The sequence below is a fragment of the Neomonachus schauinslandi genome, chromosome 5, assembly GCF_002201575.2.
Source record: "Neomonachus schauinslandi chromosome 5, ASM220157v2, whole genome shotgun sequence".
Taxonomy (NCBI): Eukaryota; Metazoa; Chordata; class Mammalia; order Carnivora; family Phocidae; genus Neomonachus; species Neomonachus schauinslandi.
In genome coordinates, this window is record NC_058407.1 from 80,934,418 (window position 1) to 80,960,995 (window position 26,578).

The 26,578-nt window shown below is 36.6% G+C and overlaps 1 protein-coding gene across 1 annotated transcript in view; it reads right to left on the reverse strand.

The window, feature by feature from the left end:
* IRAG2 (inositol 1,4,5-triphosphate receptor associated 2) overlaps nt 1-26,364 on the reverse strand; it is a 117,853-nt gene extending 91,489 nt beyond the window's left edge. Inside the window, exons 1-3 of the mRNA XM_021690461.2 lie at nt 25,791-26,364; nt 23,088-23,101; nt 16,877-16,934 (exon numbers count right to left, since the gene is read on the reverse strand). Of these exons, the coding sequence (XP_021546136.2) occupies nt 16,877-16,934; nt 23,088-23,101; nt 25,791-26,364 (646 nt within the window). The remainder of the gene's footprint in view (nt 1-16,876; nt 16,935-23,087; nt 23,102-25,790) is intronic.
* Nucleotides 26,365-26,578: the final 214 nt, after the last annotated feature.

Below are 26,578 nucleotides of genomic sequence, written 5' to 3' on the forward strand. Positions count from 1 at the left end.
AATTTAAAACACACTACAGGGAATAAATAGTAGACTAGAGGAAACAGAAGAATGGATCAGTGACCTGGAGAACAAAGTAGTGGAAAGAGATCTAGTTGAACAGGAGAAAGAAAAAAGACTAATAATGAGTATAGATTAAGGGAATTCAATGACACCATCAAGTAATAATGTCGACACTAAAGGATCCCAGAAAGAGAAGAGAGAAAAAGGGAAGAAAATTTATTTGAAGAAACAGCAGCTGAAAACTTTCCAACCCTGGGGAAGGAAACACAAATCCAGACCCAGGAGGCACAGAGAGGGCACAACAAAACCAACTCAAGCAAGTCCATACCAAGACACATAGTAATTAAAATGGCAAAAAGTAGTGATAAAGAGAGAATTTTAAAAGCAGCAGGAGATGGGTACTTTGGTGGCTCAGTCAGGTAAGTGTCTGACTCTTGATTTCAGCTCAGATCATGATCTTGGGTCCGGGGGGGGGGGGGTCCCTGGGAATGAGTCCTGTGTTGGCCGCTGTGCTCAGCAGGGACTCTGCTGAAGATTCTCTCTCCCTTGACCCTCCTCCTGTGCATGTTCTCTCTCTCTTTCTCTCGCTCTCAAATAAATAAATAAATCTTTTTTTTAAAAAAAAGCAGCAAGAGAAAGAAAACAGTTACATACAAGGGAAACCCCATAAGGCTCTCAACTGATGTTTGAGCAGAAACTAGGCAGGTCAGAGAACAGTGGCATGATATATGTTCAAAGTGCTGAAAACAACAACAACAACACAAAAAACTGCAACCAAGCATACTCTCTATCCAGCAAGGCTATCATTCAGAAAAGGAGAGATAATGAGTTTCCCAAACAAAATTTAAAGGAATTCATGACCAGTAACCAGCCTTACAAGAAATGTTAAAGGGGATTCTATGAGTAGAAAGACAAGCAGGAGTAAGAAAAGTAGGATGCACAAAAGCACTACAATTAAGTATATCTATAAAAATCAGTCAAAGAAGTCACAAAAGTAGGAAACTATATAGCAAAAATACAGGTGGCAGAGGAGAAAAACTTAGTGCTTTAAGACGGGGTTCAAACGTAAATGGCCATCAATTTAATATAATGTGCTATATGCATAAGATGTTATATATAAACCTAATGGTAATCACAAATAAAAAACCTGTAACAGATATGCAAAAAATAAAAAGAAATGAATCCAAGCATATAACCAAAGAAAACCAGCATGGAAAGAGCCCAAATGTCCATCGACTGATGAATGGATAAAGAAGATACGGTGCAAGACCTGTACCCCTGAAACAAATAATACATTATATGTTAATTTAAAAAAAAAGAAGATATGGTGTATATATACACAATGGAATATTATTCGGTCATCAAAAAGAATGAAATCTTGTTATTTGCAATGACATGGATGGAGCTAGAGTGTGTTATGCTAAGTGAAATAAGCCAGAGAAAGACAAATAAAATGATTTCACTCATATGTGGAATTTAAGAAACAAAACAGATAAACATAGGGGAAGGGGGAAAAAAAGAAAGGGAAGCAAACCATAAGAGACTTAAATATATAGAACTGAGGACTGATGGAGGAGAGGCAGGCAAATAGGTGATGGGTATTAAGGAAGATGCTTGTTGTGTTTAGCACTGCGTGTTGTATGTAAGTGATGAATCACTAAATTCTACTCTTGAAACCAATATTATATTATATGTTAACTAAGTAGAATTTAAATAAAAATTTGAAAAAAAAAATCACACACAAAAAAATATTTAAAAACCAAAAAAAGCCCAAAATAAAACAAATAAACAAACACAAATGTTAACCTCTTCCAAGGACACCCTCACAGACACATCCATAAATAAAGTTTGACTACTATTTGGACATCCCTTAGTCCAATCAAGCTGACATATAAAATTAACCATCAAACTCTGTTGTAGCCATTAAGAAAACATTAAAAGTAGCCAATATTTGGGGGAGTCTTGTGCTTTCTATATCTGAGAAGAAGAAATGCCCCTATGTAGAATTCTTAAGGACATGTAGTAGGTAAGCTATGGGAGTGACCTTGAAAAGCTTACCAAACACTTCTTATCAGAAGGGTATAGATTTGTGTATATTAAGATTTGTACAGATTAAGATAAATGGGCAAATACTTCTTGAATGTCATAAGAACCAAATATAGAAACCAATATTCTAAGCTTCCACTTTGATTTCTATCCTTTCTGTCCCAATGTAGCATTTCTTTGAAGCACAAATTTTGATTCCTAAGATTCTATTCTATGCTGTAAATCATAATGCATGTCCTTATGGAAAAATAAAAAATTGTATGATATGGAAAAAAAAGAAAGAAAGAAAACCAGCAAACCATGAAAGAAGAGAGCAAGAGAAGAAAGGAACAAAGAAGAACTATAAAAACAACTATAAAATGATGGACATTGGGGAGGGTATGTGCTATGGTGAGTGCTGTGAATTGTGTAAGACTGTTGAATCACAGACCTGTACTCCTGAAACAAATAATACATTATATGTTTTTAAAAAAAAGAAGAAGATAGTAGAAAGGGAAAAACGAAGGGGGGGAAATCGGAGGGGGAGACAAACCATGAGAGACTATGGACTCTGAGAAACAAACTGAGGGTTCTAGAGGGGAGGGGGGCGGAGTGGTGGGTTAGCCTGGTGATGGGTATTAAAGAGGGCACGTACTGAATGGAGCACTGGGTGTTATATGCAAACAATGAATCATGGAACACTACATCAAAAACTAATGATGTAATGTATGGTGATTAACATAACATAATAAAATAAAATAAACAACTATAAAACAAGCAACAAAATGGCAATAAGTACATACTTATCAATTACTTTGAATGTAAATGGACTAAATGTTCCAATCAAAAAACTAGGGTGACAGATGGATAAACAAGCAAGAACCATTGACATGCTGCCTACAAGAGACTCATTTCAGACTTAAAGACACATGCAGATTGAAGGTGAAGGGATGGAAAAGCATTTGTCATGCATATGGAAATGAAAAGAAAGCTAGGGTAGCAATACTTAGACAAAATAGACTTTAAACCAAAGACTGTAACTAGAGACAAAGAAGGACACTTCTAATGATAAAGGGAGTAATACAAAAAGATATACCCCACTTACATCAATGGATAGATCATCTAGACAAAACAGCAACAATGAAACAGTGGCTTTGGAGGATACATTGGACCAGATGGATCTAACAGATATATTCAGAACATTCCATCCAGGGATACCTGGTGACTCAATTTTGCTGATCTTTTCAAAGATGAAAGGAAGGGAGGGAAAGAGGGAGGGAGGAAAGAAAGAAAGAGGAGGAAGGAAGGAAGGAAAGAGTGAGAGAGAAAGAAAGAAAGAGAAAGAGAGAAGAGGGGGGAAAAAGGAGAGAGAGAGAGACAGAAAGAAAAAAGAAAGAGAGGAAGAAAAAAGAATCAACACAACAAAAATACAAAGGATTAGGATTATAAGAGAATATTATGAAAAATTATATGCCAACAAATTGGACAAACTAGAAGAAATGGATAAATTCCTAGAAACATACAACCCACAAAACTGAATCAGAAAGAAATAGAAAATTTGAATATACCAGTTACCAGCAATGCGACTGCATCTGTTAAAAAAAGAAAAACAAACAAACAAACAAAAAACCTCCTGACAAAAAAAGTTCAGAATCAGATGACCTCACAGGTGAATTCTAGCAAACATTTAAAGAAGAGTTAATACCTACCCTACTCCTCTCAAACGATTCTGAAAAAATAGGAGAGAAAGGAAAGCTTCCAAATTCATTATATGCATCCAGGATTATTCTGATACCAAAAACAGATAAAGACACTGCAAAAAAAAAAGAACTATCGGCCAATATCTCTGATGACCATAGATGCAAAAATCCTCAAGAAAATACTAGCAAACCAAATCCAAAACATTAAAAAAATCCTTCTTCATGATCAAGTGGGATTTACTCCTGGGATGTAAGCATGGTTCAATGTTTGCAAATCAATCTATGTGATACATCACATCAACAAGAGAAAGGATAAAAACCATATGATCATTTCAGTAGAGCAGAAAAAGCATCTGACAAAGTACAACATCATTCATGATTAAAAAAAAAAAAAACTTTCAACAAAGTAGGTTTAGAGGGAGCATACTTCAACATAATAAAGGTCAGATATGAAAAACCCACTGCTAACATCTTACTTAATGGGGAAAAACTGAGAGCTTTTCCCATAAAAGCAGGAACAAGACAAGGATGTCCACTATCACCACTTTTATTCAGCATAGTACTAGAAGTCCTGGCCATAGCAATCAGACAAGAAAAAGAAATAAAAGGCATCCAAATTAGTAAGGAAGAAGTAAAACTTATCACTATTTGCAGATGACATGAGACTATGTATAGAAAACCCAAAGACCCCCCCAAAAAAACTACTAGAACTGATGAATTCAGTGAAGTCACAAGATACAAAATCAATATACAGAAATCCATTGCATTTCTATACACTAATAATGAAGTAGCAGAAAGAGAATTTAAGAAAACAATCCCACCTACAATTGCACGAATACCTAGGAATAAACTTAACCAAGTACATGAAAGACCTGTACTCTGAAAACTATAGAACACTGATGAAAGAAATTTAAGATGACACAAATGAATGGAAAGATATTCCATGCTCATGGATTGGGAGAACAAATATTGTTAAAGTGTACATACTACCCAAAGCAATCTATAGATTTAATGCAATCCTTGTCAAAATACCAACAGCATTTCTTGTGAAATTAGAACATATAATCCTAAAATTTGTATGGAACCATAAAAGACCTCAAATTGCCAAAACTATCTTGAAAAGAACAAAACTGGAGGTATCACAATCACAGATTTCAAGATATATTACAAACTGTAGTAATCAAAAACAGTATGGTACTGGCACAAAAATAGACAAATAGATCAATAGGACAGAACAGAAAGCCTAAAAATAAACGCACACTTATATGGTCAATTGATCTTCAACAAAGGAGGCAAGAATATGCAATTGAAAAAAGACACTTTTCAAAAAATGGTATTAGGAAAAGCTGGTATTGGACACCTACATGCAAATGAATGAAACTGGACCACTTATTTATGCCATACACAAAAATAAATTCAAAATAGATTAAAGACATAAAAATGACTTCTCAAACTATTTCAAAAAAAAAAATAGAAATGGAGGAAAAACATCCAAACTCATTCTACAAGGCCAGCATTCCCAATTCCAAAAGCAAACAAAGACTCCACTAAAAAAAGGAATAGAGGCCAATATCCCTGATGAACATGAACTCAGAAATTCTCAACAAAATACTAGCAAATCGAATCCAATAGTACATTAAAAGAATCATTCACCACAATCAAGTGGGATTTATTCCTGGGTTGCAAGGGTAGTTCAATATTTGCAAATCAATCAATATGATACACATTAATAAAAGAAAAGATAAGAACCATATGATCTTCTCAACAGATACAGAAAAATATTTGACAAAGTATAGCAACCATTTTTGAGAAAAACTCTTAACAAAGTAGGGATAGAGGGAACATATCTCAACATCATAAAGGCCATATACAAAAAATGCACAGCTAATGTCATCCTTAATCAGGATAAAATTGAAAGCTTTTCCTTATGGTCAGGAAAAAGACAGAGATGTCTACTTGCACCACTTTTATTCAACATAGTACTGGAAGTCCTAGCCTCAGCAGACAGCAAAAAGAAATAAAAGGCATCCAGATCAGCAAGGAAGAAGTCAAAACATTCATTATTTGCAGACAACATGACACTATGTAGAAAATCCAAAAGACTCTATCAAAAAATTGGTAAAGTGATACATGAATGTATCATGTATCTAGAACTGATACATGAATTCAGTAAAGTCACAGGATACAAAATCAATGTACAGATAACTGTTGTATTTCTATACACCAATAATGAAGCAACAGAAAGAGAAAACAAGGAATCAATCCCATTTACAACTGCACCAAAACCCATAAGATACCTACGAATAAACCTAACCAAAGAGGTAAAAGATTTGTACTTTGAGAACTATAGAACACTTATGAAACAAACTGAAGATGACACAAAGAAATGGAAAAACATCCCATGTTCATGGATTGGAAGAACAAATATTGTTAAAATGTCTATAGTGCCCAAAGCAATCTACATATTTAAAGCAATCCCTACCAAAATACCACCAGCACTTTCCATAGAGCTAGAACAAACAACCCTAAAATTTGTATGGAACCACAAAAGACCCCAAATAGCCAAAGCAATCTTGAAAAAGAAAAGCAAAGCTGGAGGCATCACAATTCCAGACTTCAAGTTATATTACAGAGCTGTAGTGATCGAGACAGTACTGGAACAAAAAGACACATAAGTCAACGGAACAGAAACCCAGAACTGGACCCACAACTATACAGTCAACTAATCTTTGACAAAGCAGGAAAGAATATCCAATGGGAAAAAGACAGTCTATTCAATAAATGGTGTTGGGAAAACTGGGCAGCAACATGCAAAAGAATGAAACTAGACCACTTTCTTATACCATACACAAAAATAAATTCAAAATGGATGAAAGACCTAAATGTGAGACAGGAAACCATCAAAATCCTAGGAACATAGGCAGTAACCTCTTTGACACTGGCCATAGCATCTTCTTACTAGACATGTCTCCTGAGGCAAGGGAAACAAAAGCAAAAATAAACTACTGGGACTACATCAAGATAAAAAGTTTTGTACAGTGAAGGAAACAATCAACAAAACTAAAAGGCAACCTTTGTAATGGGAGAAGATATCTGCAAATGACATATCTGATAAAGGATTCGAATCCAAAATCTATAAAGAACTTATCAAACTCAACACCCCAAAAACAAATAATCCCATTAAAAAATGGATAGAAGACATGAAAAAACATTTTTCCAAAGAAGACATCCAGATGGCCAACAGACACATGAAAAGATGCTCAATATCACTTATATTCAGGAAAATACAAATCAAAACTACAATGAGATATCACCTCACACCTTGTTAGAATAGCTAAAATTAATGACACAGGAAACAACAGATGTTGGTGAGGATATGGAGAAAGGGAGACCCTCTTATACTGTTGGTGGAAATGCAGACTTGTACAGCCACTCTGGAAAACAGTATGGAGGTTCCTCAAAAAGTTAAAAATAGAACTATTCTATGACCCAGCAATTGCACTACTAGGTATTTACCCAAAGGATACAAAAATACTGATTCAAAGGGATACATGTCTCCTGATGTTTATATAGCAGCATTATCAACAATAGACAAATTATGGAAAGAACCCAAATGTCCATTAGGTGATGAATGGATAGACAATATGTGGTGTGTGTATACAAGAGCATGTGTGCGCGCGCGCACACACACACACACACACACACACAGAGGAATATTACTCAGCCATCAAAAAGAATGAAATCTTACCATTTGCAATGACATGGATAGAGGTAGAGAGTATTATGCTAAGTGAAATAAGCCCGTCAGAGAGAGACAAATACCATATGATTTCACTCATATGTGGAATTTAAGAAACAGAACAAATGAACATGGGGGGTGGGGGGAGAGAGAAGCAAACCATAAAATATACTCTTAACTACAGAGAACAAATTGAGGGTTGCTGCAGGGGAGGTAGGCAGAGGGATGGTTAAATTGGTGATGGGCATTAAGGAGGGCACTTGTGAGGAGCACTGGGTGTTGTATATAAGTGATGAATCAAGAAATTCTACACCTGAAACAAAACAAACAAACAAACAAAAACTGATTACAGAGAAATCTCAATCTCCAAAAGGAAGCAGTACAGATGAAATTTATTTCAATAAAAGAAACTAGAAATTAAAGACAAAATGGGAAAAGAGAAAAGAAATGAAAAAAGAGAAAGAAGGAAAGAAGAAAGAAAAAGAGAAAGAAAGAATGAGAAAGAGAAAGAAAGAAAAAGAAATATCTATACAATGGAATTTAGAACACAAGGGAGAAAAGAGATAGGACATTTACCGAAATGACATGTTCTTTTACTACTGGAATCACAGATCATAAGAATATTTTAAGTCATGCCTCCTGCCTGACATTTGTAGAAAAGACAGGGAAAAAAGAATTGTGTTGATCTACATTATTTGGTTGCATCATTGTATTTCATAAAATATGCCTGATTTTCTATAGGTCCCAATATGTGTTCATGATCCAAAAACATAATGTGAGGTTCTATTGTTTACATAGCTGGATCATTGTAGGATCCTATAAATACTGACAAATATCATTTCTTTGTATAGCAGTCAATATTAAGAGATAATTCACAAAAATGTGAAGACTAAAGAATCAGTAGCAGATGCTGTAAATTACTAGAGAAAATGAAAATAAACATAGGAATGAGTTTGCATTAAAAAAAGAAAAAAGACCTAAATATGAGACCTGAAACCATAAAAATTCTAGAAAAGAACACAGGCAGTAATTTCTCTGACACAAGCCATAGCAACATTTTTCTAGGTATGTCTCCTGAAGCAAAGGAAACAAAAGCTAAAATAAACTATTGGGATTACATTAAAATAAACAGCTTCTGCACAGTGAAGGAAAAAAATCAACAAAACTCAAAGGCAAACTTCAAGATGGGAGAAGATATTTGCAAATAACATATCTGATAAAGGGTACTATCCAAATTATATAAAGAACTTATACAACTAAACACCAAAACAAAAAAACAAATAAGCCATTAAAAATGGGCAGAAGACATACACAGATATTTCTTCAGAGAAGACATCCAGATGGCCAACAGACACATGAAAAGATGCTCACCATCACTCATATTCAGGGAAATGCAAATCAAAACCACAATGAGATATCACCTCACAGCTGTCAGAATGACTAAAATAAAAAACACAAGAAACGGGGCGCCTGGGTGGCTCAGCCGTTAAGCGTCTGCCTTTGGCTCAGGTCATGATCCCAGGTCCTGGGATCGAGCCCCACATCGGGCTCCCTGCTCCTCGGAGAGCCTGCTTCTCCCTCTCCCACTCCCCCTGCTTGTGTTCCCTCTCTCTCTCTGTCAAATAAATAAATAAAATCTTAAAAAAAAAAAAACCACAAGAAACAACAAGTGTTGAAAAGAATGTGGAGAAAAAGGAACCCTCATGTACTGTTGGTGGGAATGCTAACTGGTGCAGCCACTCTGGAAAACAGTATGGTGGTTCCTCAAAAAGTTAAAAATAGAATTACCATATGTTTCAGTAATTCCACTACTGGGTATATACTCAAAGAATACAAAAACACTAATTTGAAAAGATACATGCACCCCTATGTTTATTGCAGCATTATTTACAATAACCAAGATACAGAAGCAGCCCAAGTATCCACTGATTGATGAGTAGATAAAGAAGATGTATATAAACATATCACATAGGAATGAATTTGCATTTTAAAATGCATTATATGTATTTAAAAATACATTATATATCCATAATGGAATATTACTCAGCCATAAAAAAGGATGAGATTTTTGCCATTTGTGATAACACGGAGGGTATTATGCCAAGTGAAATAAGTCAAACAGAGATAAATACCATATGATTTCACTTATATGTAGAATCTAAAACAACAAAACAGTAAATAAACCAACAAAAAGCAGAAACAGACCCATAAATACAGAGAACATACTGATGGTTGCCAGAGGAGAAGGGGTGGGGGGGATGGCCAAAACAAGTGAAGAGGAGTGGTAGATACAGGCTCCCAGTTATAGAAAAAGTCATGGGGAGGGGCATCTGGGTGGCTCAGTTGGTTAAGCATCCAACTCTTGACCTTGACTCAGGTGATGATCTCAGGGTCATGAGATTGAGCCCTGTGTCGGGCTCTGTGCTCAGCTTGGAGTCTACTTGAGATTCTCTCCCTCTGCTTCTGCCCCTCCCCTGCTCACTCACTCTCTCTCCAAGTAAATAAATAAAATCTTAAAAAAAAAAAAAGAAAAAGGATAAAATGCACAACAGAGGAAATACAGTCAGTAGTATTGTAATAGTGTGGTATGGTGACAGAAGGTAGCTACACTTGGGGAGAGCACAGCAGAACGTATAGACTTGTTGAATCACTATGTTTTACACCTGAAACTAATGTAACATTTTATGTCAACTATACTTCAAAAATAAAGTTAAAAATTAACTACTGCATATATTTTTCTCAGGGCACGAAAAAAGTGTTATTAGTTAAATATGAAAATGCGGGGAGAAAACAAAGTCATTCAGCATCTAGCCTAGATGAAATTTCAGTCTCAAGTAAGTACTTCGAATCTTTTTTGGGTAAACTGATGTGGAGAGTCCATTCTTAGATACAGTCATTCCTACTATCACATTCAGAAATTAAGTTAGTAACTGACACACCAATCTTATTTAAGCTTAAGACTTGTCTTTTACTTCTAACTGAAGCCTGCCTTGAGATCTATGCTCTGGGGACAGGGTGGATGCAGGGGTGAAGATTCTTCCCTCAAGGAGGTAAATATAGACTAACAAAAGCATGAATAACTTTAAAGAGAGTACAGCTAGTCCCCAGCTTATAATGGTTTGATTTCCAACTTTACAGTGGTTGCAAAGTGATACACATTCAGTAGAAATTGTACTTCAGATTTTGAATTTTGATCTTTTCCCTGGCTAGCGATATGCAATATGATACTCTTTCTTGATGCTAGACAGAAGCAGTAAGCTGCAGCTCCTAGTCAGCCATGCGATCACAAAGGTTAAGAAAAATACATTTACAACCATTTTGTACCCATACAACCATCCTGTTTTTCACTTTTGGTACAATATTCATTACATGAGATATTCAATACTTTATTATAAAATAGGCTTTCTATTAAATGATTTTGCCCAACTGTAGGCTAATATAAGTGTTCTGAGCACTTAAGTTAGGCTAGACTAAGCTATGATGTTAAGTAGGTTAAATGTATTAAATGCATTTTTAATTTAGGGTATTTTCAATTTACAATGAATCTGTCAGAGTGTAACCCCATCATAAGTCAAGGAAGATCTGTATTAATTTAATGGCAAATGTCATTTGGCAGTGTTAGGAGGTACTGAGAAGGGGGAAAATACATTTAGAGAGATGATTTTTATTCCTTTTATTTGTAGAATTGAAAAGAGAGCTGTGAAGCCAACAAGAATATCTTTATCTTCTTTTCCTCCACTAAAACTCTAAGGCCTCTATCACATACCTCAAACTGAAAATACGTCCTGTCATGGATTTTTATGTGTCAACTTAACTGGGCCATGGGATGTCCAAATATTTGGTCAAGTGTTATTCTGGATATTTCTGTGAAGGTATTTTTAGATGAAATGAACATTTAAATTGGTAGACTAACTAATGCAGATTGTCCTTCCTAATGAGTGTGAGCCTGAGTAGAACAAAAACGTGGGCCCTCCTCGAAGTAAAAGAGAATTTTTTCTGCCTGGCTGCCTTTGTTTGAACTGGGACTTCAGCTTTCTTCCTGCTTTTGGACTCAAATGGAACCATCAGCTCTTCTTTGGTCTTGAGGCTGCCTCTAGACAGGAACTATGCCATATGCTTTCCTGGTTCTCATTGGGGAAGCTTTGGATTCAGACTGGAACTAAACTATTAGCTCCTTAGGTCTCTAGCTTCCTGACTTACAGACAGATCTTGGGACTTGCCTGCCTCCATAATCATGTCGGCCAATTCCTTATAATAAATCTATTTATTATCTATCTTTCTATTATCTATCATCTATCTATCATCTATCATCTATCTATCATCTATCATCTATCATCTATCTATCCATCTATCCATCCATCCATCCACCCATACACACACACACACACACACACACACAATTGGTTCTGTTTCTCTGAAGAACTCTGATCAATATCTCCCTTCAGTGGAGCTTCCTTATTTTCTTCAGGGAAATAGTTCCTTAAATCCTGCCCAAGCAGAACAGCTTTCTGGAAATAAATAAACGCCATTCATCCTACACTATAATTAAGGGTGCATGGAAATGTTTTGCTGCAAGAATATTCATTATGATGCTGTTTATAATAGAGAAAAAATAATATCCAATTGAGACAGATTGGTTAAGTAAAATATGATATATTCCCCAAAAGGTATAGTATATGAAGAAAATTTGTGGACACAGATGACCACTCAAAATTACTAAGTGAGAAAAAACAGATTATAAAAACAAGTCTGGAAACATTCCCATACATACTTGGGGAACATACTGCATGTATCTTAAGAAAAAAAGAATGACCCCAAAATCTTTTTGACCCCAAAACCATTTTCAGCAATCTACTGTGGTAGTGAGGTACACAGAATCCAGGGTGTCCTTTTTGATCCCTGCCTCCTAATGTTTACACCCTTGTGTAGTTCCCTCCCCTTGAGTATGGGCAGGACCTATGTCTTGCATCTAACCAATAGAACATTGCAAAGGTGATGGTATATACCTGTGTGTGATTATATGATTAAGGTACATAAGATCACAGCTCTTGACTTGGCTGGAGTCACTAATTCTCCTGCTGGCTTTGAAGAAGCAAGATGCCATGTTATGGGCTTCTTATGCTGAGAGGCCCAACTGGCAAGAAACTGAGGGACACCTCTAGCTGACAACAACCCTCAGTCCTAGAACCACAAACAACTAAATTCTGCTGCCCAAAGCAGGTCAGTCCCCTGTTGAGCCACAGATAACACAGCTGCCCTGGACAACACCTTGACTACAACTTTGTGAGTTCCTTAGCCAAGGACCCCGCTAAGCTGTGCATGGACTCCTGGTCCACAGAAGGTATGGGGTAATAAATGTGTATTGTTCTAGGCCACCAAGTTTGTGTAAATTCAGCAACAGAAAAATAATACAAGTAGTTTGGGTATTATTATCCTAAAAGTGTCGTGTATATATTGAAGAATAAAACAAATGAGCATTTATATTGGTATCATTGAGGACCAGGATTTTCTATGGGTGAGAAAGGAAATAGAGATACAGAAGAGACAAGTAAAACCCCTATAATACTAAATTTGCATTGGATAGTTGCTGAACTCATAATGTACTTTATCTTCAAAAAATTTAAGTACTCCCTAGATCTGACTACTGAAAAGGCCCATAAATGACAACAGCCCCTTGCCTCCAGATGGTAATCTCTATTATTTCCCATGAAAAAGAGCCATGGATACTTGAAGAAATAGATGATTCCAAGGTTGGGGCAGGAAATGTATAAGACAAGCCTAGAGAGTTTTATAGTACCAGGGAAAATAAGCTATTAAAAACAATGAGGACATGTCGAAAGTATTAGTACCTGGGACATCTGGCTGTTACCAGGAAGTAATTAAATGCTCAAAGAAAGATGGGAACATACTAAGCAGATATAGAAGCCACCTTAAATAATATCCTGCTAGCCAACTCTGGGACAATTTGAGCTTCAAAATAAATAATGATAGTAATAGATTATAAACCACTGGATATAAGAAGAATCCAGAATTCATTGTGATATTAATTAATTAGGAAGAAGGTAAAACCCTTACAGTAGATTGACAAGTAAGGAATATAGAAAGAATGATGGAGATAAAAAATATTTCTATTTGGAAACAATTATAGTAGCAATTGATTTAGGCAAGAAATATCAGTGGATGCCATGTTTCTAATCACAAATTCCAATGTGGAGATTTTTTTCTCCCCCCCCCCCCCACACACATCCAAGCAATTCTTGGATACCAGCTGGGTGTCTTACAATTCAATTCAATTTGGACACTCTCTGCCTGGTGATGGCGTCAGATCCCATAGGACCCACCCCTACAACCTTCAGATGCCAATCCCAAGTCTAGGACATCACCTGTGTTTCTGACTGACCTGCTATAAATTGGATGTTCCCATGAACCCCTCCTTTGGTTTGCTAGAGTGGCTCACAAAACTCAGGGAAACATTGTGCTCACTAGATCCACAGTTAATTATAAAAGGATATAACTCAGGAACACCCAGATGGAAGAGATGCACAAGGCAAGGTGTGGGGAGGGGGCACAGAGCTTCCATACCCTCTCTCTGGCACACCACTCTCTCCCAATCTCCACATGTTCAACAACTTGGATGCTCTCCAAACCCTCTCCTTTTGGGTTTTTGTGGAGGCTTTATTATATAGGCAAGATTGGTTAAATCATTGGCCATTGATGATAGAACTCAATATTCAGCCCCTCCCCCATCCTGAGGTCAGGGAAGAATAGTTCAAAGTTCCAACCTTCTAATCCTGCAATTGTCTCCTCTAGCAACCAGCCCCCTGTCCTTAGGTGAGACCCAAAAGTCACCTCATTAACATAACAAGACACCTTTATTGCTCTCATCATTTAGGAAATTCCTGATGTTTTAGGAGCTCAGGGCCAAAAATGGGACAAAGATCAAATATGTATTTCTTATCATAAAGCACAATGGCATAGATGCTAACACTAGTGAATGAAAATCTGATGAGGAATGGGAGATTTACATAGACTCAAAATATCTTCCCATAAATTATTTATTAATTACAAAGGAACAATAGTAACTTTGCAATGGGGAAATTTGGCAGACACTAATCAAGTGATCAAGTTTTAAAATCCTGATATATTGTACTGAGAAGAATACAACATCACTTCTGTAGTGTGCCTGTGAAAATGTATAACTTGAATACTCAAGAGAAAATATTGGACATTCTACAAAGTAACTAGCCTATATTCTTCAAAAATTTCAAGGTCATGAAAGACAAGGAAGTGAGAAACTCTCCAGATGTAAGGAAACTAAAGAGCTGTGACAACTAAATGCAAGGTGTGAACTGAATTGGAACCTGGTCCAAAAAACAAAAAAGCTGTAAAGTATATGATTAGGACAACAACTGAGAATATTTGAACATCAAACTTTGAATTAAATCATAGTATTGCAACAATATTAAACATCCTGATCTTGATCACTGTTCCATATTCAGGCAAGCAAATGTCCTTGTTTATAGGAAATATGCACCGATGTACAGGGGTAAGAACCCTTCGCACAATATCCACAACCTACTCTTGAGTGATCAGAAACACAATCAGGCTTTTATCCTGCTTCTCCTTTGGGAAAGAAGACCTAGGATGGCCAGGTAGTTGATGTAGCAGGGTAGAGTTTCTTTTTATCAATTATTCCAGCTGATAAATTAGGAAGGAATGATAGAATATCACCATTTGCACCACCTAATGAAAGAACAGAGGTAGGCCTTATTAAAAAGAAAACCACAGGCCCAGACTGGTGTCCCTTAGGCTAACTCCCAAACCAGAGCTCAATATGTAATCTAACTGCAGTTTCAATCCCCCAGAAATGTAGTTTCAACTGGTTAATGGGGAATTTTCTGATGGGTACCAATGAATCTGTTTCATGGGCCCTCTCTATCCCCTAAAGGAAGAATCCACATGGTAAGACACCACCATCCTCCACCCCAATCCCTCCCAAATCCTCCCCACTATTCCCAAGGGAAAGCCATCTTGCCTGGAAAAATCCTTTTCTTCTGCTAATAATGTTCTTGCTCCATTTTCCTTATAAAAACCTTCTATTTTGTACATCTCTGAATTCCTTCCTACTTGCTAGATGGGATGCTGCCTGATTCATAAATAATTTAATAAAGCCAATTAGACCTTCAAATTTACTCAGTTGAATTTTGTTTTTTAACAGATTTGGTGGCAGCAAAAGGATCCAAAGTGAACTTCCAGCAGCGTTTGGGGATGACGAGACACACAGCCATGGTGCCCGTGAACCCTTTGAGTTTGCTGCTTTTCTTGTCATTTCCAAGGGCTGTGGGTAAATTCCTCTCAGTTCTGAGCTCTGCTCTGTTGTATTTGAGCTCTCAATCTAATTGACTTTCCTTTACAGGGCAGGTCAGCTTGTGGGGGAAGACGGGTGATGTCCTAAGTTCAATTGATCTGGCATATTTGCCCAGAGTCCAGTGGAGCTGGTGGTTCTGCCCAGAGCCCAACTGAGCTGGCAGAAGGGTCTGCCTGGAACCAAGCCCTTAGCCTTTCAGACCACAATTCCCATAGTGGAAAACTAAGTTTCCACAGGAATTGGTGGTGCATACAGGGCCTTCTTGTGGCCAGGATACAGTAACATCTCTAGGTTACTACTGATACATTAAGGTGGACAGGTTTGTTTGCAGGGATATTGGAGGCCAAAAATCTGCAAAAGTTGGTAGGCATAAGTTGAGCATTTAAAGGCTGTTAGAGCACTAGTCACCTCAAGAAGAATCCCATGACAAGAGAAGTTGGTCACAGAATGTGTTAGATTGACATTAGGTCACCCACCAACCGCAAGGAAATTTCCATGCAACAAGGTACACTATTAAACATCCCAACCCTGTGGCACATCCCTTTTAGGTATAGTATGGCTCTGAGAAACCCACAATTTTAGGTAATGAGATTCTTTTTTTTTTTTTAATATCCTTGCAGGTAGCTAATGGGATTCTTAAATGCTAAAGAGTCATGCATGCCACCTTCTTGCACACCTGCTTATTTTGTGTCTAAGAGCTATAGTTCCAGAAATCTCAGTTATCTAGCAAAAACAGCAAAATCTCACTAAGCTTGTTTTGTGTCCTGTGGAGCTTGGCTTGGTAACTGTCAGGTTGGGGGCCTCAAAATAAGGCCAGACAGAAATGTGAGTTTCACTTCCTTTGCCGGTAGATATGGCTGAATAGAAGAAATGTGTGTTAACTCCATTTGCAGATAGGGTCCTATCAATACTGCTCCCAGCCCTCAAGGGTATTACAACCTAGAAATACAATGACCAGTGTGGGAACTGTTCTAATTAGGTAAGATCATTTAAGAAGTGCACTTGAAAGCAAGGGTTCCCAAATTAAACAGAATGGGATACCTGTTTTAATTGGCATGTAGGAGCCTCCAAAAAGTTTCAAAATTCCAAAGTAGTTCCACTGAAAGATTCATTACAAAAAGCTAATGAAAAAGAGACAATGTAGCTAAAATAAGACTATAAGACTGATGTAATTCCTAGTGCTCCCCTCCATCCTTTGAGCATTCATCCTAGTTACCCTCTTTCTGAATTGTCTTTCCACTCTAAAGAGACTATTAAACAGTTACTTTTAAAAATAAGACCATCCAAGGGCACCTGGGTGGCTCAGTCATTAAGCGTCTGCCTTTGGCTCAGGTCATGATCCCAGGGTCCTGGGATCGAGCCCCGCATCGGGCTCCCTGCTCGGCGGGAAGCCTGCTTCTCCCTCTGCCACTCCTCCTGCTTGTGCTCTCTCCCTCTCTGTCAAATAAATAAATAAAATCTTTAAAAATAAGGCCATTCAGGACTACCAGAGATCCTCATCAGGCATCTTTTACTCCTTGGTCAAAGTCTGAACTAAGGGTCTTAGTTAAAGAATTTCCTAAACCCAGAGAGGATCCTCAAGAGTTTTTGTAAATAGATTTGTTCCTCAGCCCAGTCTAAAGATGGAAATAAAAATTCACATTGTTCTTTCCTTCCCAAATCCAGACTCATTGATTATTGATCCTTTATCTCCTAGAAATAACTATTTCCTTCTTGCTTGTATCGTTTTAGGTCTTAATGAAGTAGGAAAGCTGAAGGGATTCCATTTTAGAAAGTCTCCATTTCTGTTGTTTTTCTGCTAGACCCTATTCACTCATGTTCCATATTTTGTCTCCGAACAAGCCAAAGAAGCTATCTTCCCACTTCAAGGGGTGATAAGGGATAGAAGCAGAAAAATGTTCGTGTTTAGCCCAGAAGGCTGGCCTATAGCCTGCATAGTTCTGATAAGGATCAAATACGTGCTGGTTGCTACATTCTTATAGGGTCTCATGACTGCCTGTACTTCTCACTAATAGTTAATATCAAGCTCAATGATAAGCACCAGAGACATCTTGCAAAAGTAGTTTTATGAGTAGAAACTGAAAGAAAACATTTATGATCTAATACTCCCTGTATGTCCCCTCCCCTTTGAGCACTAAGCATATAACCAACCACCAGCTTCATACAGTAAAAGTTCAGCTCTTTCTGCCCACGGGTCCTGTCTCGGTGCTACTTAAAGTTGCACCTTAAAGTTTAGTAAGTAAACTTACTAAAAGTTGCACCGTAAAACATCTCAAGAACTCTTTCTTGATTGTTGGCTCAATGATCCTGCAACAGGCAGAGGCCAGAAAGTTAATCGTTAAGTTTTGTCCTAGGCCCCAAACACCTGATAACACATAAGAAGAGCCAGATCCTAAACATGTCCCAGGACATTAGCTTCAAACAAACCTCAACTGATACTGGCATCAATACCCTTATCTTTGGTAATTTATGGAGTAACACCTCTTGTTCACCTGACACTTGCCTTTGACTGTACCCTACCCTGGATTCCTGTAGGAACATGTACCCTAGACTCTCCTAATACAAACCCCTAACAATGATGAGACTCGTTCTTCTCTCCTTTCTGAGTCTCCCAGACACTCCGTCTGCTATTATCTGTCTGTCACACTATTCAATAAACTCTGTTTCCACTTTCTCTGGCTCACATTTGATTTCCATTCTGCATGATGCCAAGGAAGGGTCATGGCTGGTCCACTGAGACCCTCCCCTGGGTTCTGGGACTCAGCCAGCCTGCATCACTAAGAATGTGACTTGGCTTCCTTTCTGCCTGGGACATGCAGGTTGTCAGTTCTTTCACTGGCTACGTTTGGGAGTGACTCTAAATCTTGTAAGGATAGTAACTTTTACATACTCTAAAATTAACAATTTTGAGCTAAATTTTGTATCTTGATTTTATAAATTTGAGGTATATATTTCCAGTGAGGGATCACTGATGACATGTAAGAAGTTCCAATGATTGGAGCTGGTAAATCAGCTGATAAGCTCAAAAAAATTATTCAAGACACTGGTAAAATATGCAAAATAGGTATAAAAATTATAAAGAAATAACCAACACCTAAATAGCCGTCCTTACTCCCAAATCAGGTTGTATCCATCACATCACAGCTTTCATTCAGCTGTGCTGGGAGCAAGCCCTGCCACCCATCTTGCAGACAGCTGGGCTAAGGGCTGGCCCTGCCCACCAGAGGACCAGTAGCAGTCATGACCCAGTCACAGGAGGAATGCACACATAGGCCTCACAAGGAACACCTCTGGAACACTTGGTTTTGTGGACTAGGGGGGGGGATTGCTACTGGGCCTCACAGGATATGTTCTACATAAGGCCACTACTTTCAAGACTAGAAGGCTGACCTAATACATAGTAATGAATAGAGTCAGACAAAATGAAGGGACAGAGGACTATGAACCACATGAAAGAATAAGACAAACCCCCAGGAAAAGAGCTAAATGAAATGGAAATAAGCAATCTACCTCATAAAGAGTTCAAAGTAACAGTCATTAGATGCTCACCAGACTTGATAAATTCAGTGAGAACCTCAACAAAGAGATAGAAAATATAAAAAAGAATCAGCCAGAGCTGAAGAATATAATAATTGATGTGACAAATACCCTAGAGGGAATCAATAGCAGATTTGATGATGCAGGAGAATAGATCAGTGATCTGGAAGACAAAGTAGTGAAAAGCAACTAAGCTGAACAGAAAAAAGAACTTCAAAAAATGAGGACAGGTTAAGGTAGTTCTTGGAAAACATCAAGCATAACTTTCACATTATAGGGATCCCAGAAGGAGGAGAGAGAAGGGAGCAGAAAACATATTAGAGGAAATAATAGCTGAACACTTCCCTATCCTAAGGAAGGACACAGACATCCAGATTCAGAAATCACAGAGAGCCCCAAACAAGATGAACCCAAGAAGACTGACAAGACACATAATAATTAAAATAGCAAAAATTAAAGATAAAGAGAAAATCTTAAAAGCTGCAAGAGAAGAGTCAACAGGTACAAGGGAAACCCCATAGGACTATCAGCTGATTTTTCAGCAGAAACATTGCAGGCCAAAAGGGAGTGGCACAATATAATCAAAATGCTGAAAGGGGGGAAAAATACAACCAAGAATACTCTACATGGCAAGGTTATCATTCAGAATTGAAAGACAGTTTCCAGACAAACAAAAGTTAAAGGAGTTCCTCACTACTAAGTCAGCCTTACAAGAAATGTTAAAGGGACTTCTTTAAGTGAAAAAAGAAAAGTCATAACTAGATATAAGAAAATTATAAAAGGAAAAATTTCACTGGTAAAAGCAAACAGAGTAAAGATACCAGATCAGTCACTTATAAAGCTAGTATAAAGGTTAAAAGACAAAAGTGGTAAAATCAATTACACCTCCAAAAATTAGTGAAGGGATACCCAATATAATGAGATGTAAAATATGACATCATATACATAAAATATAGAGGGGGGGAGTAAAACTGTGGTTCTTTTAAAATGTGTTTGAACTTCAGTGACCATCAACTTAACAGATTACTATATACATAGATGTTATATATGAACCTCATGGTAACCACAAGCCAAAAACCTGTAATAAATACATAAAAAGTAAAGAGAAAGAAATCCAAGCACACTAAAGAAATTCTCTTCCCTGTGAGAAATGACTAAGAGGAGAAAGGAACAGAGAATAACTACAAAAACAGTCAGAAAATGATTAACACAATCGCAATAAGTACATACCTATCAATAATTACTTTAAATGTAAATGGATTAAATGCACCAATCAAAATACATAGGGTGACTAAGTAGATAAAAAAAACAAGACTCATCTATATGCTGTCTACAAAAGACCCTAAACTAAAATCATAAAGACTGAAAATGAAAGAATGGAAAAAGACATTTCATGCAAATGGAAAAAAAAAGCTGGGGTAGCAATACTTAGACAAAATACACTTTAAAACACAGGCTGAAACAAAAATAATGAAGGCCATTTACATAATTATAAAGGGATGAATCCAATAAGAGGATATAACAATTGTAAATACCTATGCACCCAACCTATGCACCTAAATACAAAAAGCAACTACTAACAGATATAAAGAAAGAAATTGAAGAATAACAGTAGGGGACTTTAGCACCTCACTTACATCAACAGATAGATCATCCAGACAGAAAATTAATAAGGAAAGAGTGGCTTTAAATGACACATTATATCAGATGGACTTAAGAGATAGATACAGAATATTCCATTCAAAAACAACAAAGTTCACATTCAAGAGCACGTGGAATATTTTCCAAAATAGATTTCATTAGGCCATAAAATGAGCACAAGTAAATTTAAGAAGACTGTATATCATATCAAACATCTTTTCCAACCACAGTACTATGAAACTAGAAATCAATTATAAGAAAAAAACTGGAAAAAAAAACACAAAAAACCCCACAAAACACTTAGTGGCTAAACAACCTAAGGGTCAATGAGGAAGTCAAAGATGAAATCAAGGAGTACTTGGAGACAAATGAAATTGGAAACACAAAATCTTTGTTGGTTCAAAATCTTTGGGACTTAGCAAAAACCGTTTTAAGATGGAGGTTTATAGCAATACAGGCCTACTTCAAGAACAAGAAAAATCTCAAATAAACAATCTAACTTTATACCTAAAGGAATTAGAAAAAGAAAAAACAAAGTTCAAAGTTAGCAGGAGAAAGGAAATCGAAGCAGAGGAAGAGGGAAAATAAATGAAATAGAAACTGAAAAAAAAAAAACCCACAATAGAAAAGATCAATGAAACTAAGAGCCGGATTCTTTGAAAAGACAAACAAAAACCAATAAACTTTTAGCCAGACTTATCAAAAAAAAAAAAGAGGGGATGCCTGGGTGGCTCAGTCGTTAAGCATCTGTGGCTCAGTTGTTAAGTGTCTGCCTTCAGCTCAGGTCATGGTCCCAGCGTCCTGAGATCAAGCCCCACATCGGGCTCCCTGCTCAGTGGAAAGCCTGCTTCTCCCTCTCCCACTCCCTCTGCTTATATTTCCTGTCTCACTGTCTCTCTGTCTCCTGTCAAATAAATAAATAAAATCTAAAAAAAAAAAAAAAGGCCAGGACTCAGATAAGATCAGACATGAAACAGAAGTTACAACCAATACCACAGAAATACAAAGGATTATGAGACTACTACAAAATGTATACCAACAAATTGGGCAACCTAGAAAAAATAGATAAATTCCTAGAAACATACAATCTCCCAAAACTGAATCAGGAAGAAATAGAAAATCTGAACAGACCACTTTTCAGTAATCAAAAACTCCCAACAAACAAAAGTCCAGGAGCAGATGGCTTCACAGTTGAATTCTACCAAACATTTAAAGAAGAGTTAATACCTACTCTTCTCAAACTATTCCAAAGAATGTAAGAGAACAGAAAGCTTCCAGTTCATTCTATGAGGCCTGCATTACCCTAACACCAAGATCAGACAGACACTACAAAAAAGGAAACTACAGACTAGTATTTCTGATGAACATAATTGCAAAAATCTGCAAAAGATACTAGCAAATTGAACTCAAAAGTACATTAAAAAGATCATTCACTACAATCAAGTGGGATTTATTTCATGGATTCAAGGATGATTCTATATGCATCAATCAATCCATGTGATACACCATATTAACAAAATGAAGGATAAAAACCATACGACTATCTCAATAGATGCAGGAAAAGCATTTGACAAAGTACAACATCATTCATGATAAAAAAGCCTCAACAAAGAAGGTTTAGAGGGAACATATCTCAACATAATAAAGGCCTTATTTGAAAAACCCACAGCTAACATCATGGTCAACGGTGAAAAACTGCGAGCTTTTCTTCTAAGATCAGGAACAAGACAAGGATGTCCACTCTCACCACTTTTATTCAACATAGTACTGAAAGTCCTAGCCACAGCCATCAGATAAGAAATAAAAGTCATCCAGATTGGTAAAGAAGAAGTAAAACTGTCACTATTTCCAGATGACATCATACTATATATAGAAAACCCTAAAGACTACAGCAAAAACTCTTAGAAGTATAAATGAATTCAGTAAAGTCTCAGAATACAAAATCAATATACAGAAGTCTGTTGCATTTCTATACACCAATAAAAAACAGAAAGAGAAATTAAGAAACCAATCCAATTTACAAATGTATCAAAAAGAATAAAATAAAATAAATTTAACCAAAGAGGTGACATACCCGTAATCTGAAAACTATAAGACATTGATGAAAGAAATTAAAAACAATATCAAAAAAAATGGAAAGATATACCATCCTCATGGATTATAAGAGTTACTATTGTTAAAATATCCATACTACCCAATGCAATCTATAAATTTAGGGCAATCTCTATCAAAATACTACTACTTGTCAGCATAGCTAAAATTAACAACACAAGAAACAACAGGTGTTGGTGAGGATGCAGAGAAAGGGGAACCCTCTTGCACTATTGGTGGGAATGTCAACTGATGCCACTCTGGAGAACAGTATGGAGGTTCCTCAAAATGTTAAAAATAGAACTATCCAATGACCCAGAAATTGCAGTACTAGGTATTTATTTACCCATAGGATACAAAAAATACAGATTTGAAGGGATACCTGCACCCCAATGTTTATGGCAGCATTATCAATAATAGCCAAACTACAGAGAGAGCCCAAATATCCAGCAACTGATGAATGGATAAAGAAGATGTGGTATGTGTACACACACACACACACACACACACACACACACACACACACACAATGGAATATTATTCAGCCATCAAAAAGAATGAAATCTTGCCATTTGCAATGACGTGGATGGAACTAGGGTGTATTATGCTAAATGAAATAAGTCAGTCAGAGAAAGACAAATACAATATGATCTCACTCATATGTGGAATTTAAGAAAGAAAACAGATGAACATATGGAAAAGGGAAAAGAAAAAAGGAGAGAGGGAAACAAGCTAAAAGAGATTCCTTAACTATAGAGGGTTGATGGAGGAAGGTGGGTTGGGGATGGATTAGATGGGTGATGGGTATTAAGGAGGGCACTTGTTATGAGCACTGGGTGTTGTATGTAAGTGATGAATCACTGAACTCTACCCCAGAAACCAATATTGCACTGTATGTTAACTACCTAAAATTAAAAAAAAATTTTTTCACAGAACTAGAACAACAAATACTAAAATTTATATGGGACCACAAAAGACCCCCAAAGAGCCAATGCCATCTTGAAAAAGAAGAACAAAGCTGAAGACATCACAATCCTAGATTTCAAGTTATATTACAAAGCAGTAGTAATCAAAACAGTATGGTACTGGCACAAAAACAGACTCATAGATCAATAGAGCAGAATAGAAAGCCCAGAAATAAACCCACACTTACATTGTCAATTAATCTATGACAAAGGAGATATGAACGTATAGTAGGGAAAAGATGGTCTCTTCAATAAATAATAGTGGGAAAACTGGACAACGACATGGAAAAGAATGGGACTAGACCACTCCTTACATCATACACAAAAATCAACTTAAAATGGATTAAATATCAAAATGTAAAGGCTGAAACCATAAAACTCCTAAAAGAAAACAGAAGCAGTAAACTCTTGGACATTGACCTTAGCAATATTTTTCTGAATCTTTCTCTTCAGGACATGGAAACAAAAGGAAAAAGAAAGTATTGGGACCATATCAAACCAAGAAGCTTTTGCTCAGCTTAGAAAACTATCAATAAAATGAAACAGCAATACACTATCAATAAAATGAATGGGAGAAGATATTTGCAAATGATATATCCAATAAGACGTTAATATCTAAGATAGAGAAGTAACAAACAACTCCAAAAAACCAAATAACCCAATTAAAAAATCGGAGGAGGAACTGAATAGACATTTTCCCAAAGATGACATACCAATGGTCATGAAAAGATGCTTGACCTCACTAATCATTAGGGATATGCAAAACAAAACCACAGTGAGATATCACCTTACACCAGTCAGAATGAGCATCATAAAGTCAAGAATAACAACTGTTGGTAAGAATATGGAGAAAAGGGAGCCCTTATGAACTATTGGTGGGATTGTAAACTGGCACAGCTACCATGGAAAACAATATGGAGGTCCCTCAAAAAATTAAAAATGAAAATACTAGTAATTTCACTTCTGGGTGTTTATCCAAAGAAAACAAAAATATTAATTTGAAAAGATATATGCACTCCTATGTTTACTGCAACATTATTTACAATAGCCAAGATATGGACGTGATCTAAATGTCTACTGATAAAGGGATAAAGGAGAAGTGGTATATATACCAAATGGAATATTACTCAACCGTAAAAAAGAATAAAATCTTGCATTCAGGATAACATGGATAGAACTCGAGGGCATAATACTAAGTGAAATAAGTCAGACAGAGAAAGACACCATATACTTTCACTTATGTGTGGAATCTAGAAAACAAAACAGACAAACAAAAAGGAAATAGACTGAAAAATACAGAGAACAAATTGGTGAATGCCAGAAGGGAGGTAGGGGACAGGATAGGTGAAGTGGATTAAGAGGTACAAACTTTCAGTTATAAAATAAATTAAGTCATGAGTATGAAAAGTACAGCATAGGGAATATAGTCAACAATACTGTAATAACTTTGCATGGTGACAGACATTAACTACACTTATCATGGTGAGCATTTAATAAAGTATATAATTGAAATAGGTCAACTATACATCAATTAAAAAATTTAAAAATAATTTTTAAAAATGAAAAATTCTTTAAGAGAGAAAAAGAAACATACTTAAAAAGGGAAAGATGGATGCTTCCATCCAAGTTTTAATCATGTGGATTGGGTTTTTTAAACTCAGGTATTCAGAAAGTGCTTATTCCTTTATTGGAAGAACTAACACTAAACGATTAATATTTACCAGCTCCATTTAGAGATAATTTTTTCACCAGTGATTCCTGAGGAGTAAAACATTCAGAGTTTTTATCAGACGTTGAATCAAAGTCAAGTGTTGACGCACTAAAATTATTTTCATTACAACAGTTTTTCAAATCCTTGTTAAAGAAGCGCTCCCCTTCCCTGGTCTGTGATACCCAAGATGTGTAATTCTGAGAGCTCTGTGATCTTGGCCTTGAGAGGTTTTCAGAACTTGTGCGAGGAACAGGGTATGTTGCATTCTCGGGAGAGCTGAGGTGAGAAATGGATGGGGTTCTTGGAGACATTATTTGAGGAGATGTAATGATGGCATCGTCTTTCTCAGTACTTGAGAAACAAGTGTTGGGCGAAGGAATAGGAGTGGTCGCCATGTTCTTTAGTACCTCTTCAAAATCTTTCTTGGTGTTAATCTGTGGACTATCAAAACTGCTAGACTGATATTTGAGAATCTGTCGAAGTGGATCTGAAATCTCTTCCCTCTTTTGGATGGCTCTGATTTTTCTACAAATGCTTTCCACTGGGTTATGCCGCTTGTCAGTGACCTTCCTCACAGAAGCCATTGTTGACCTTCCTCCAATCATGCAGATGAAGTGGCTAAAGTGCAGGCAGAAGTAGACATTTTTTTTTTTAAGTTAGTATTGTCCTGACAATAATCTAGCAACTCATTTTGGTCCTAAATTATGTGTGGAGGGATTAAGAGGTCTTTAAACGATTGGTTTAAACAACTTTCCATGTGTTTAACTTTGGCACTTGAATTTCCTGAAAATAAACACA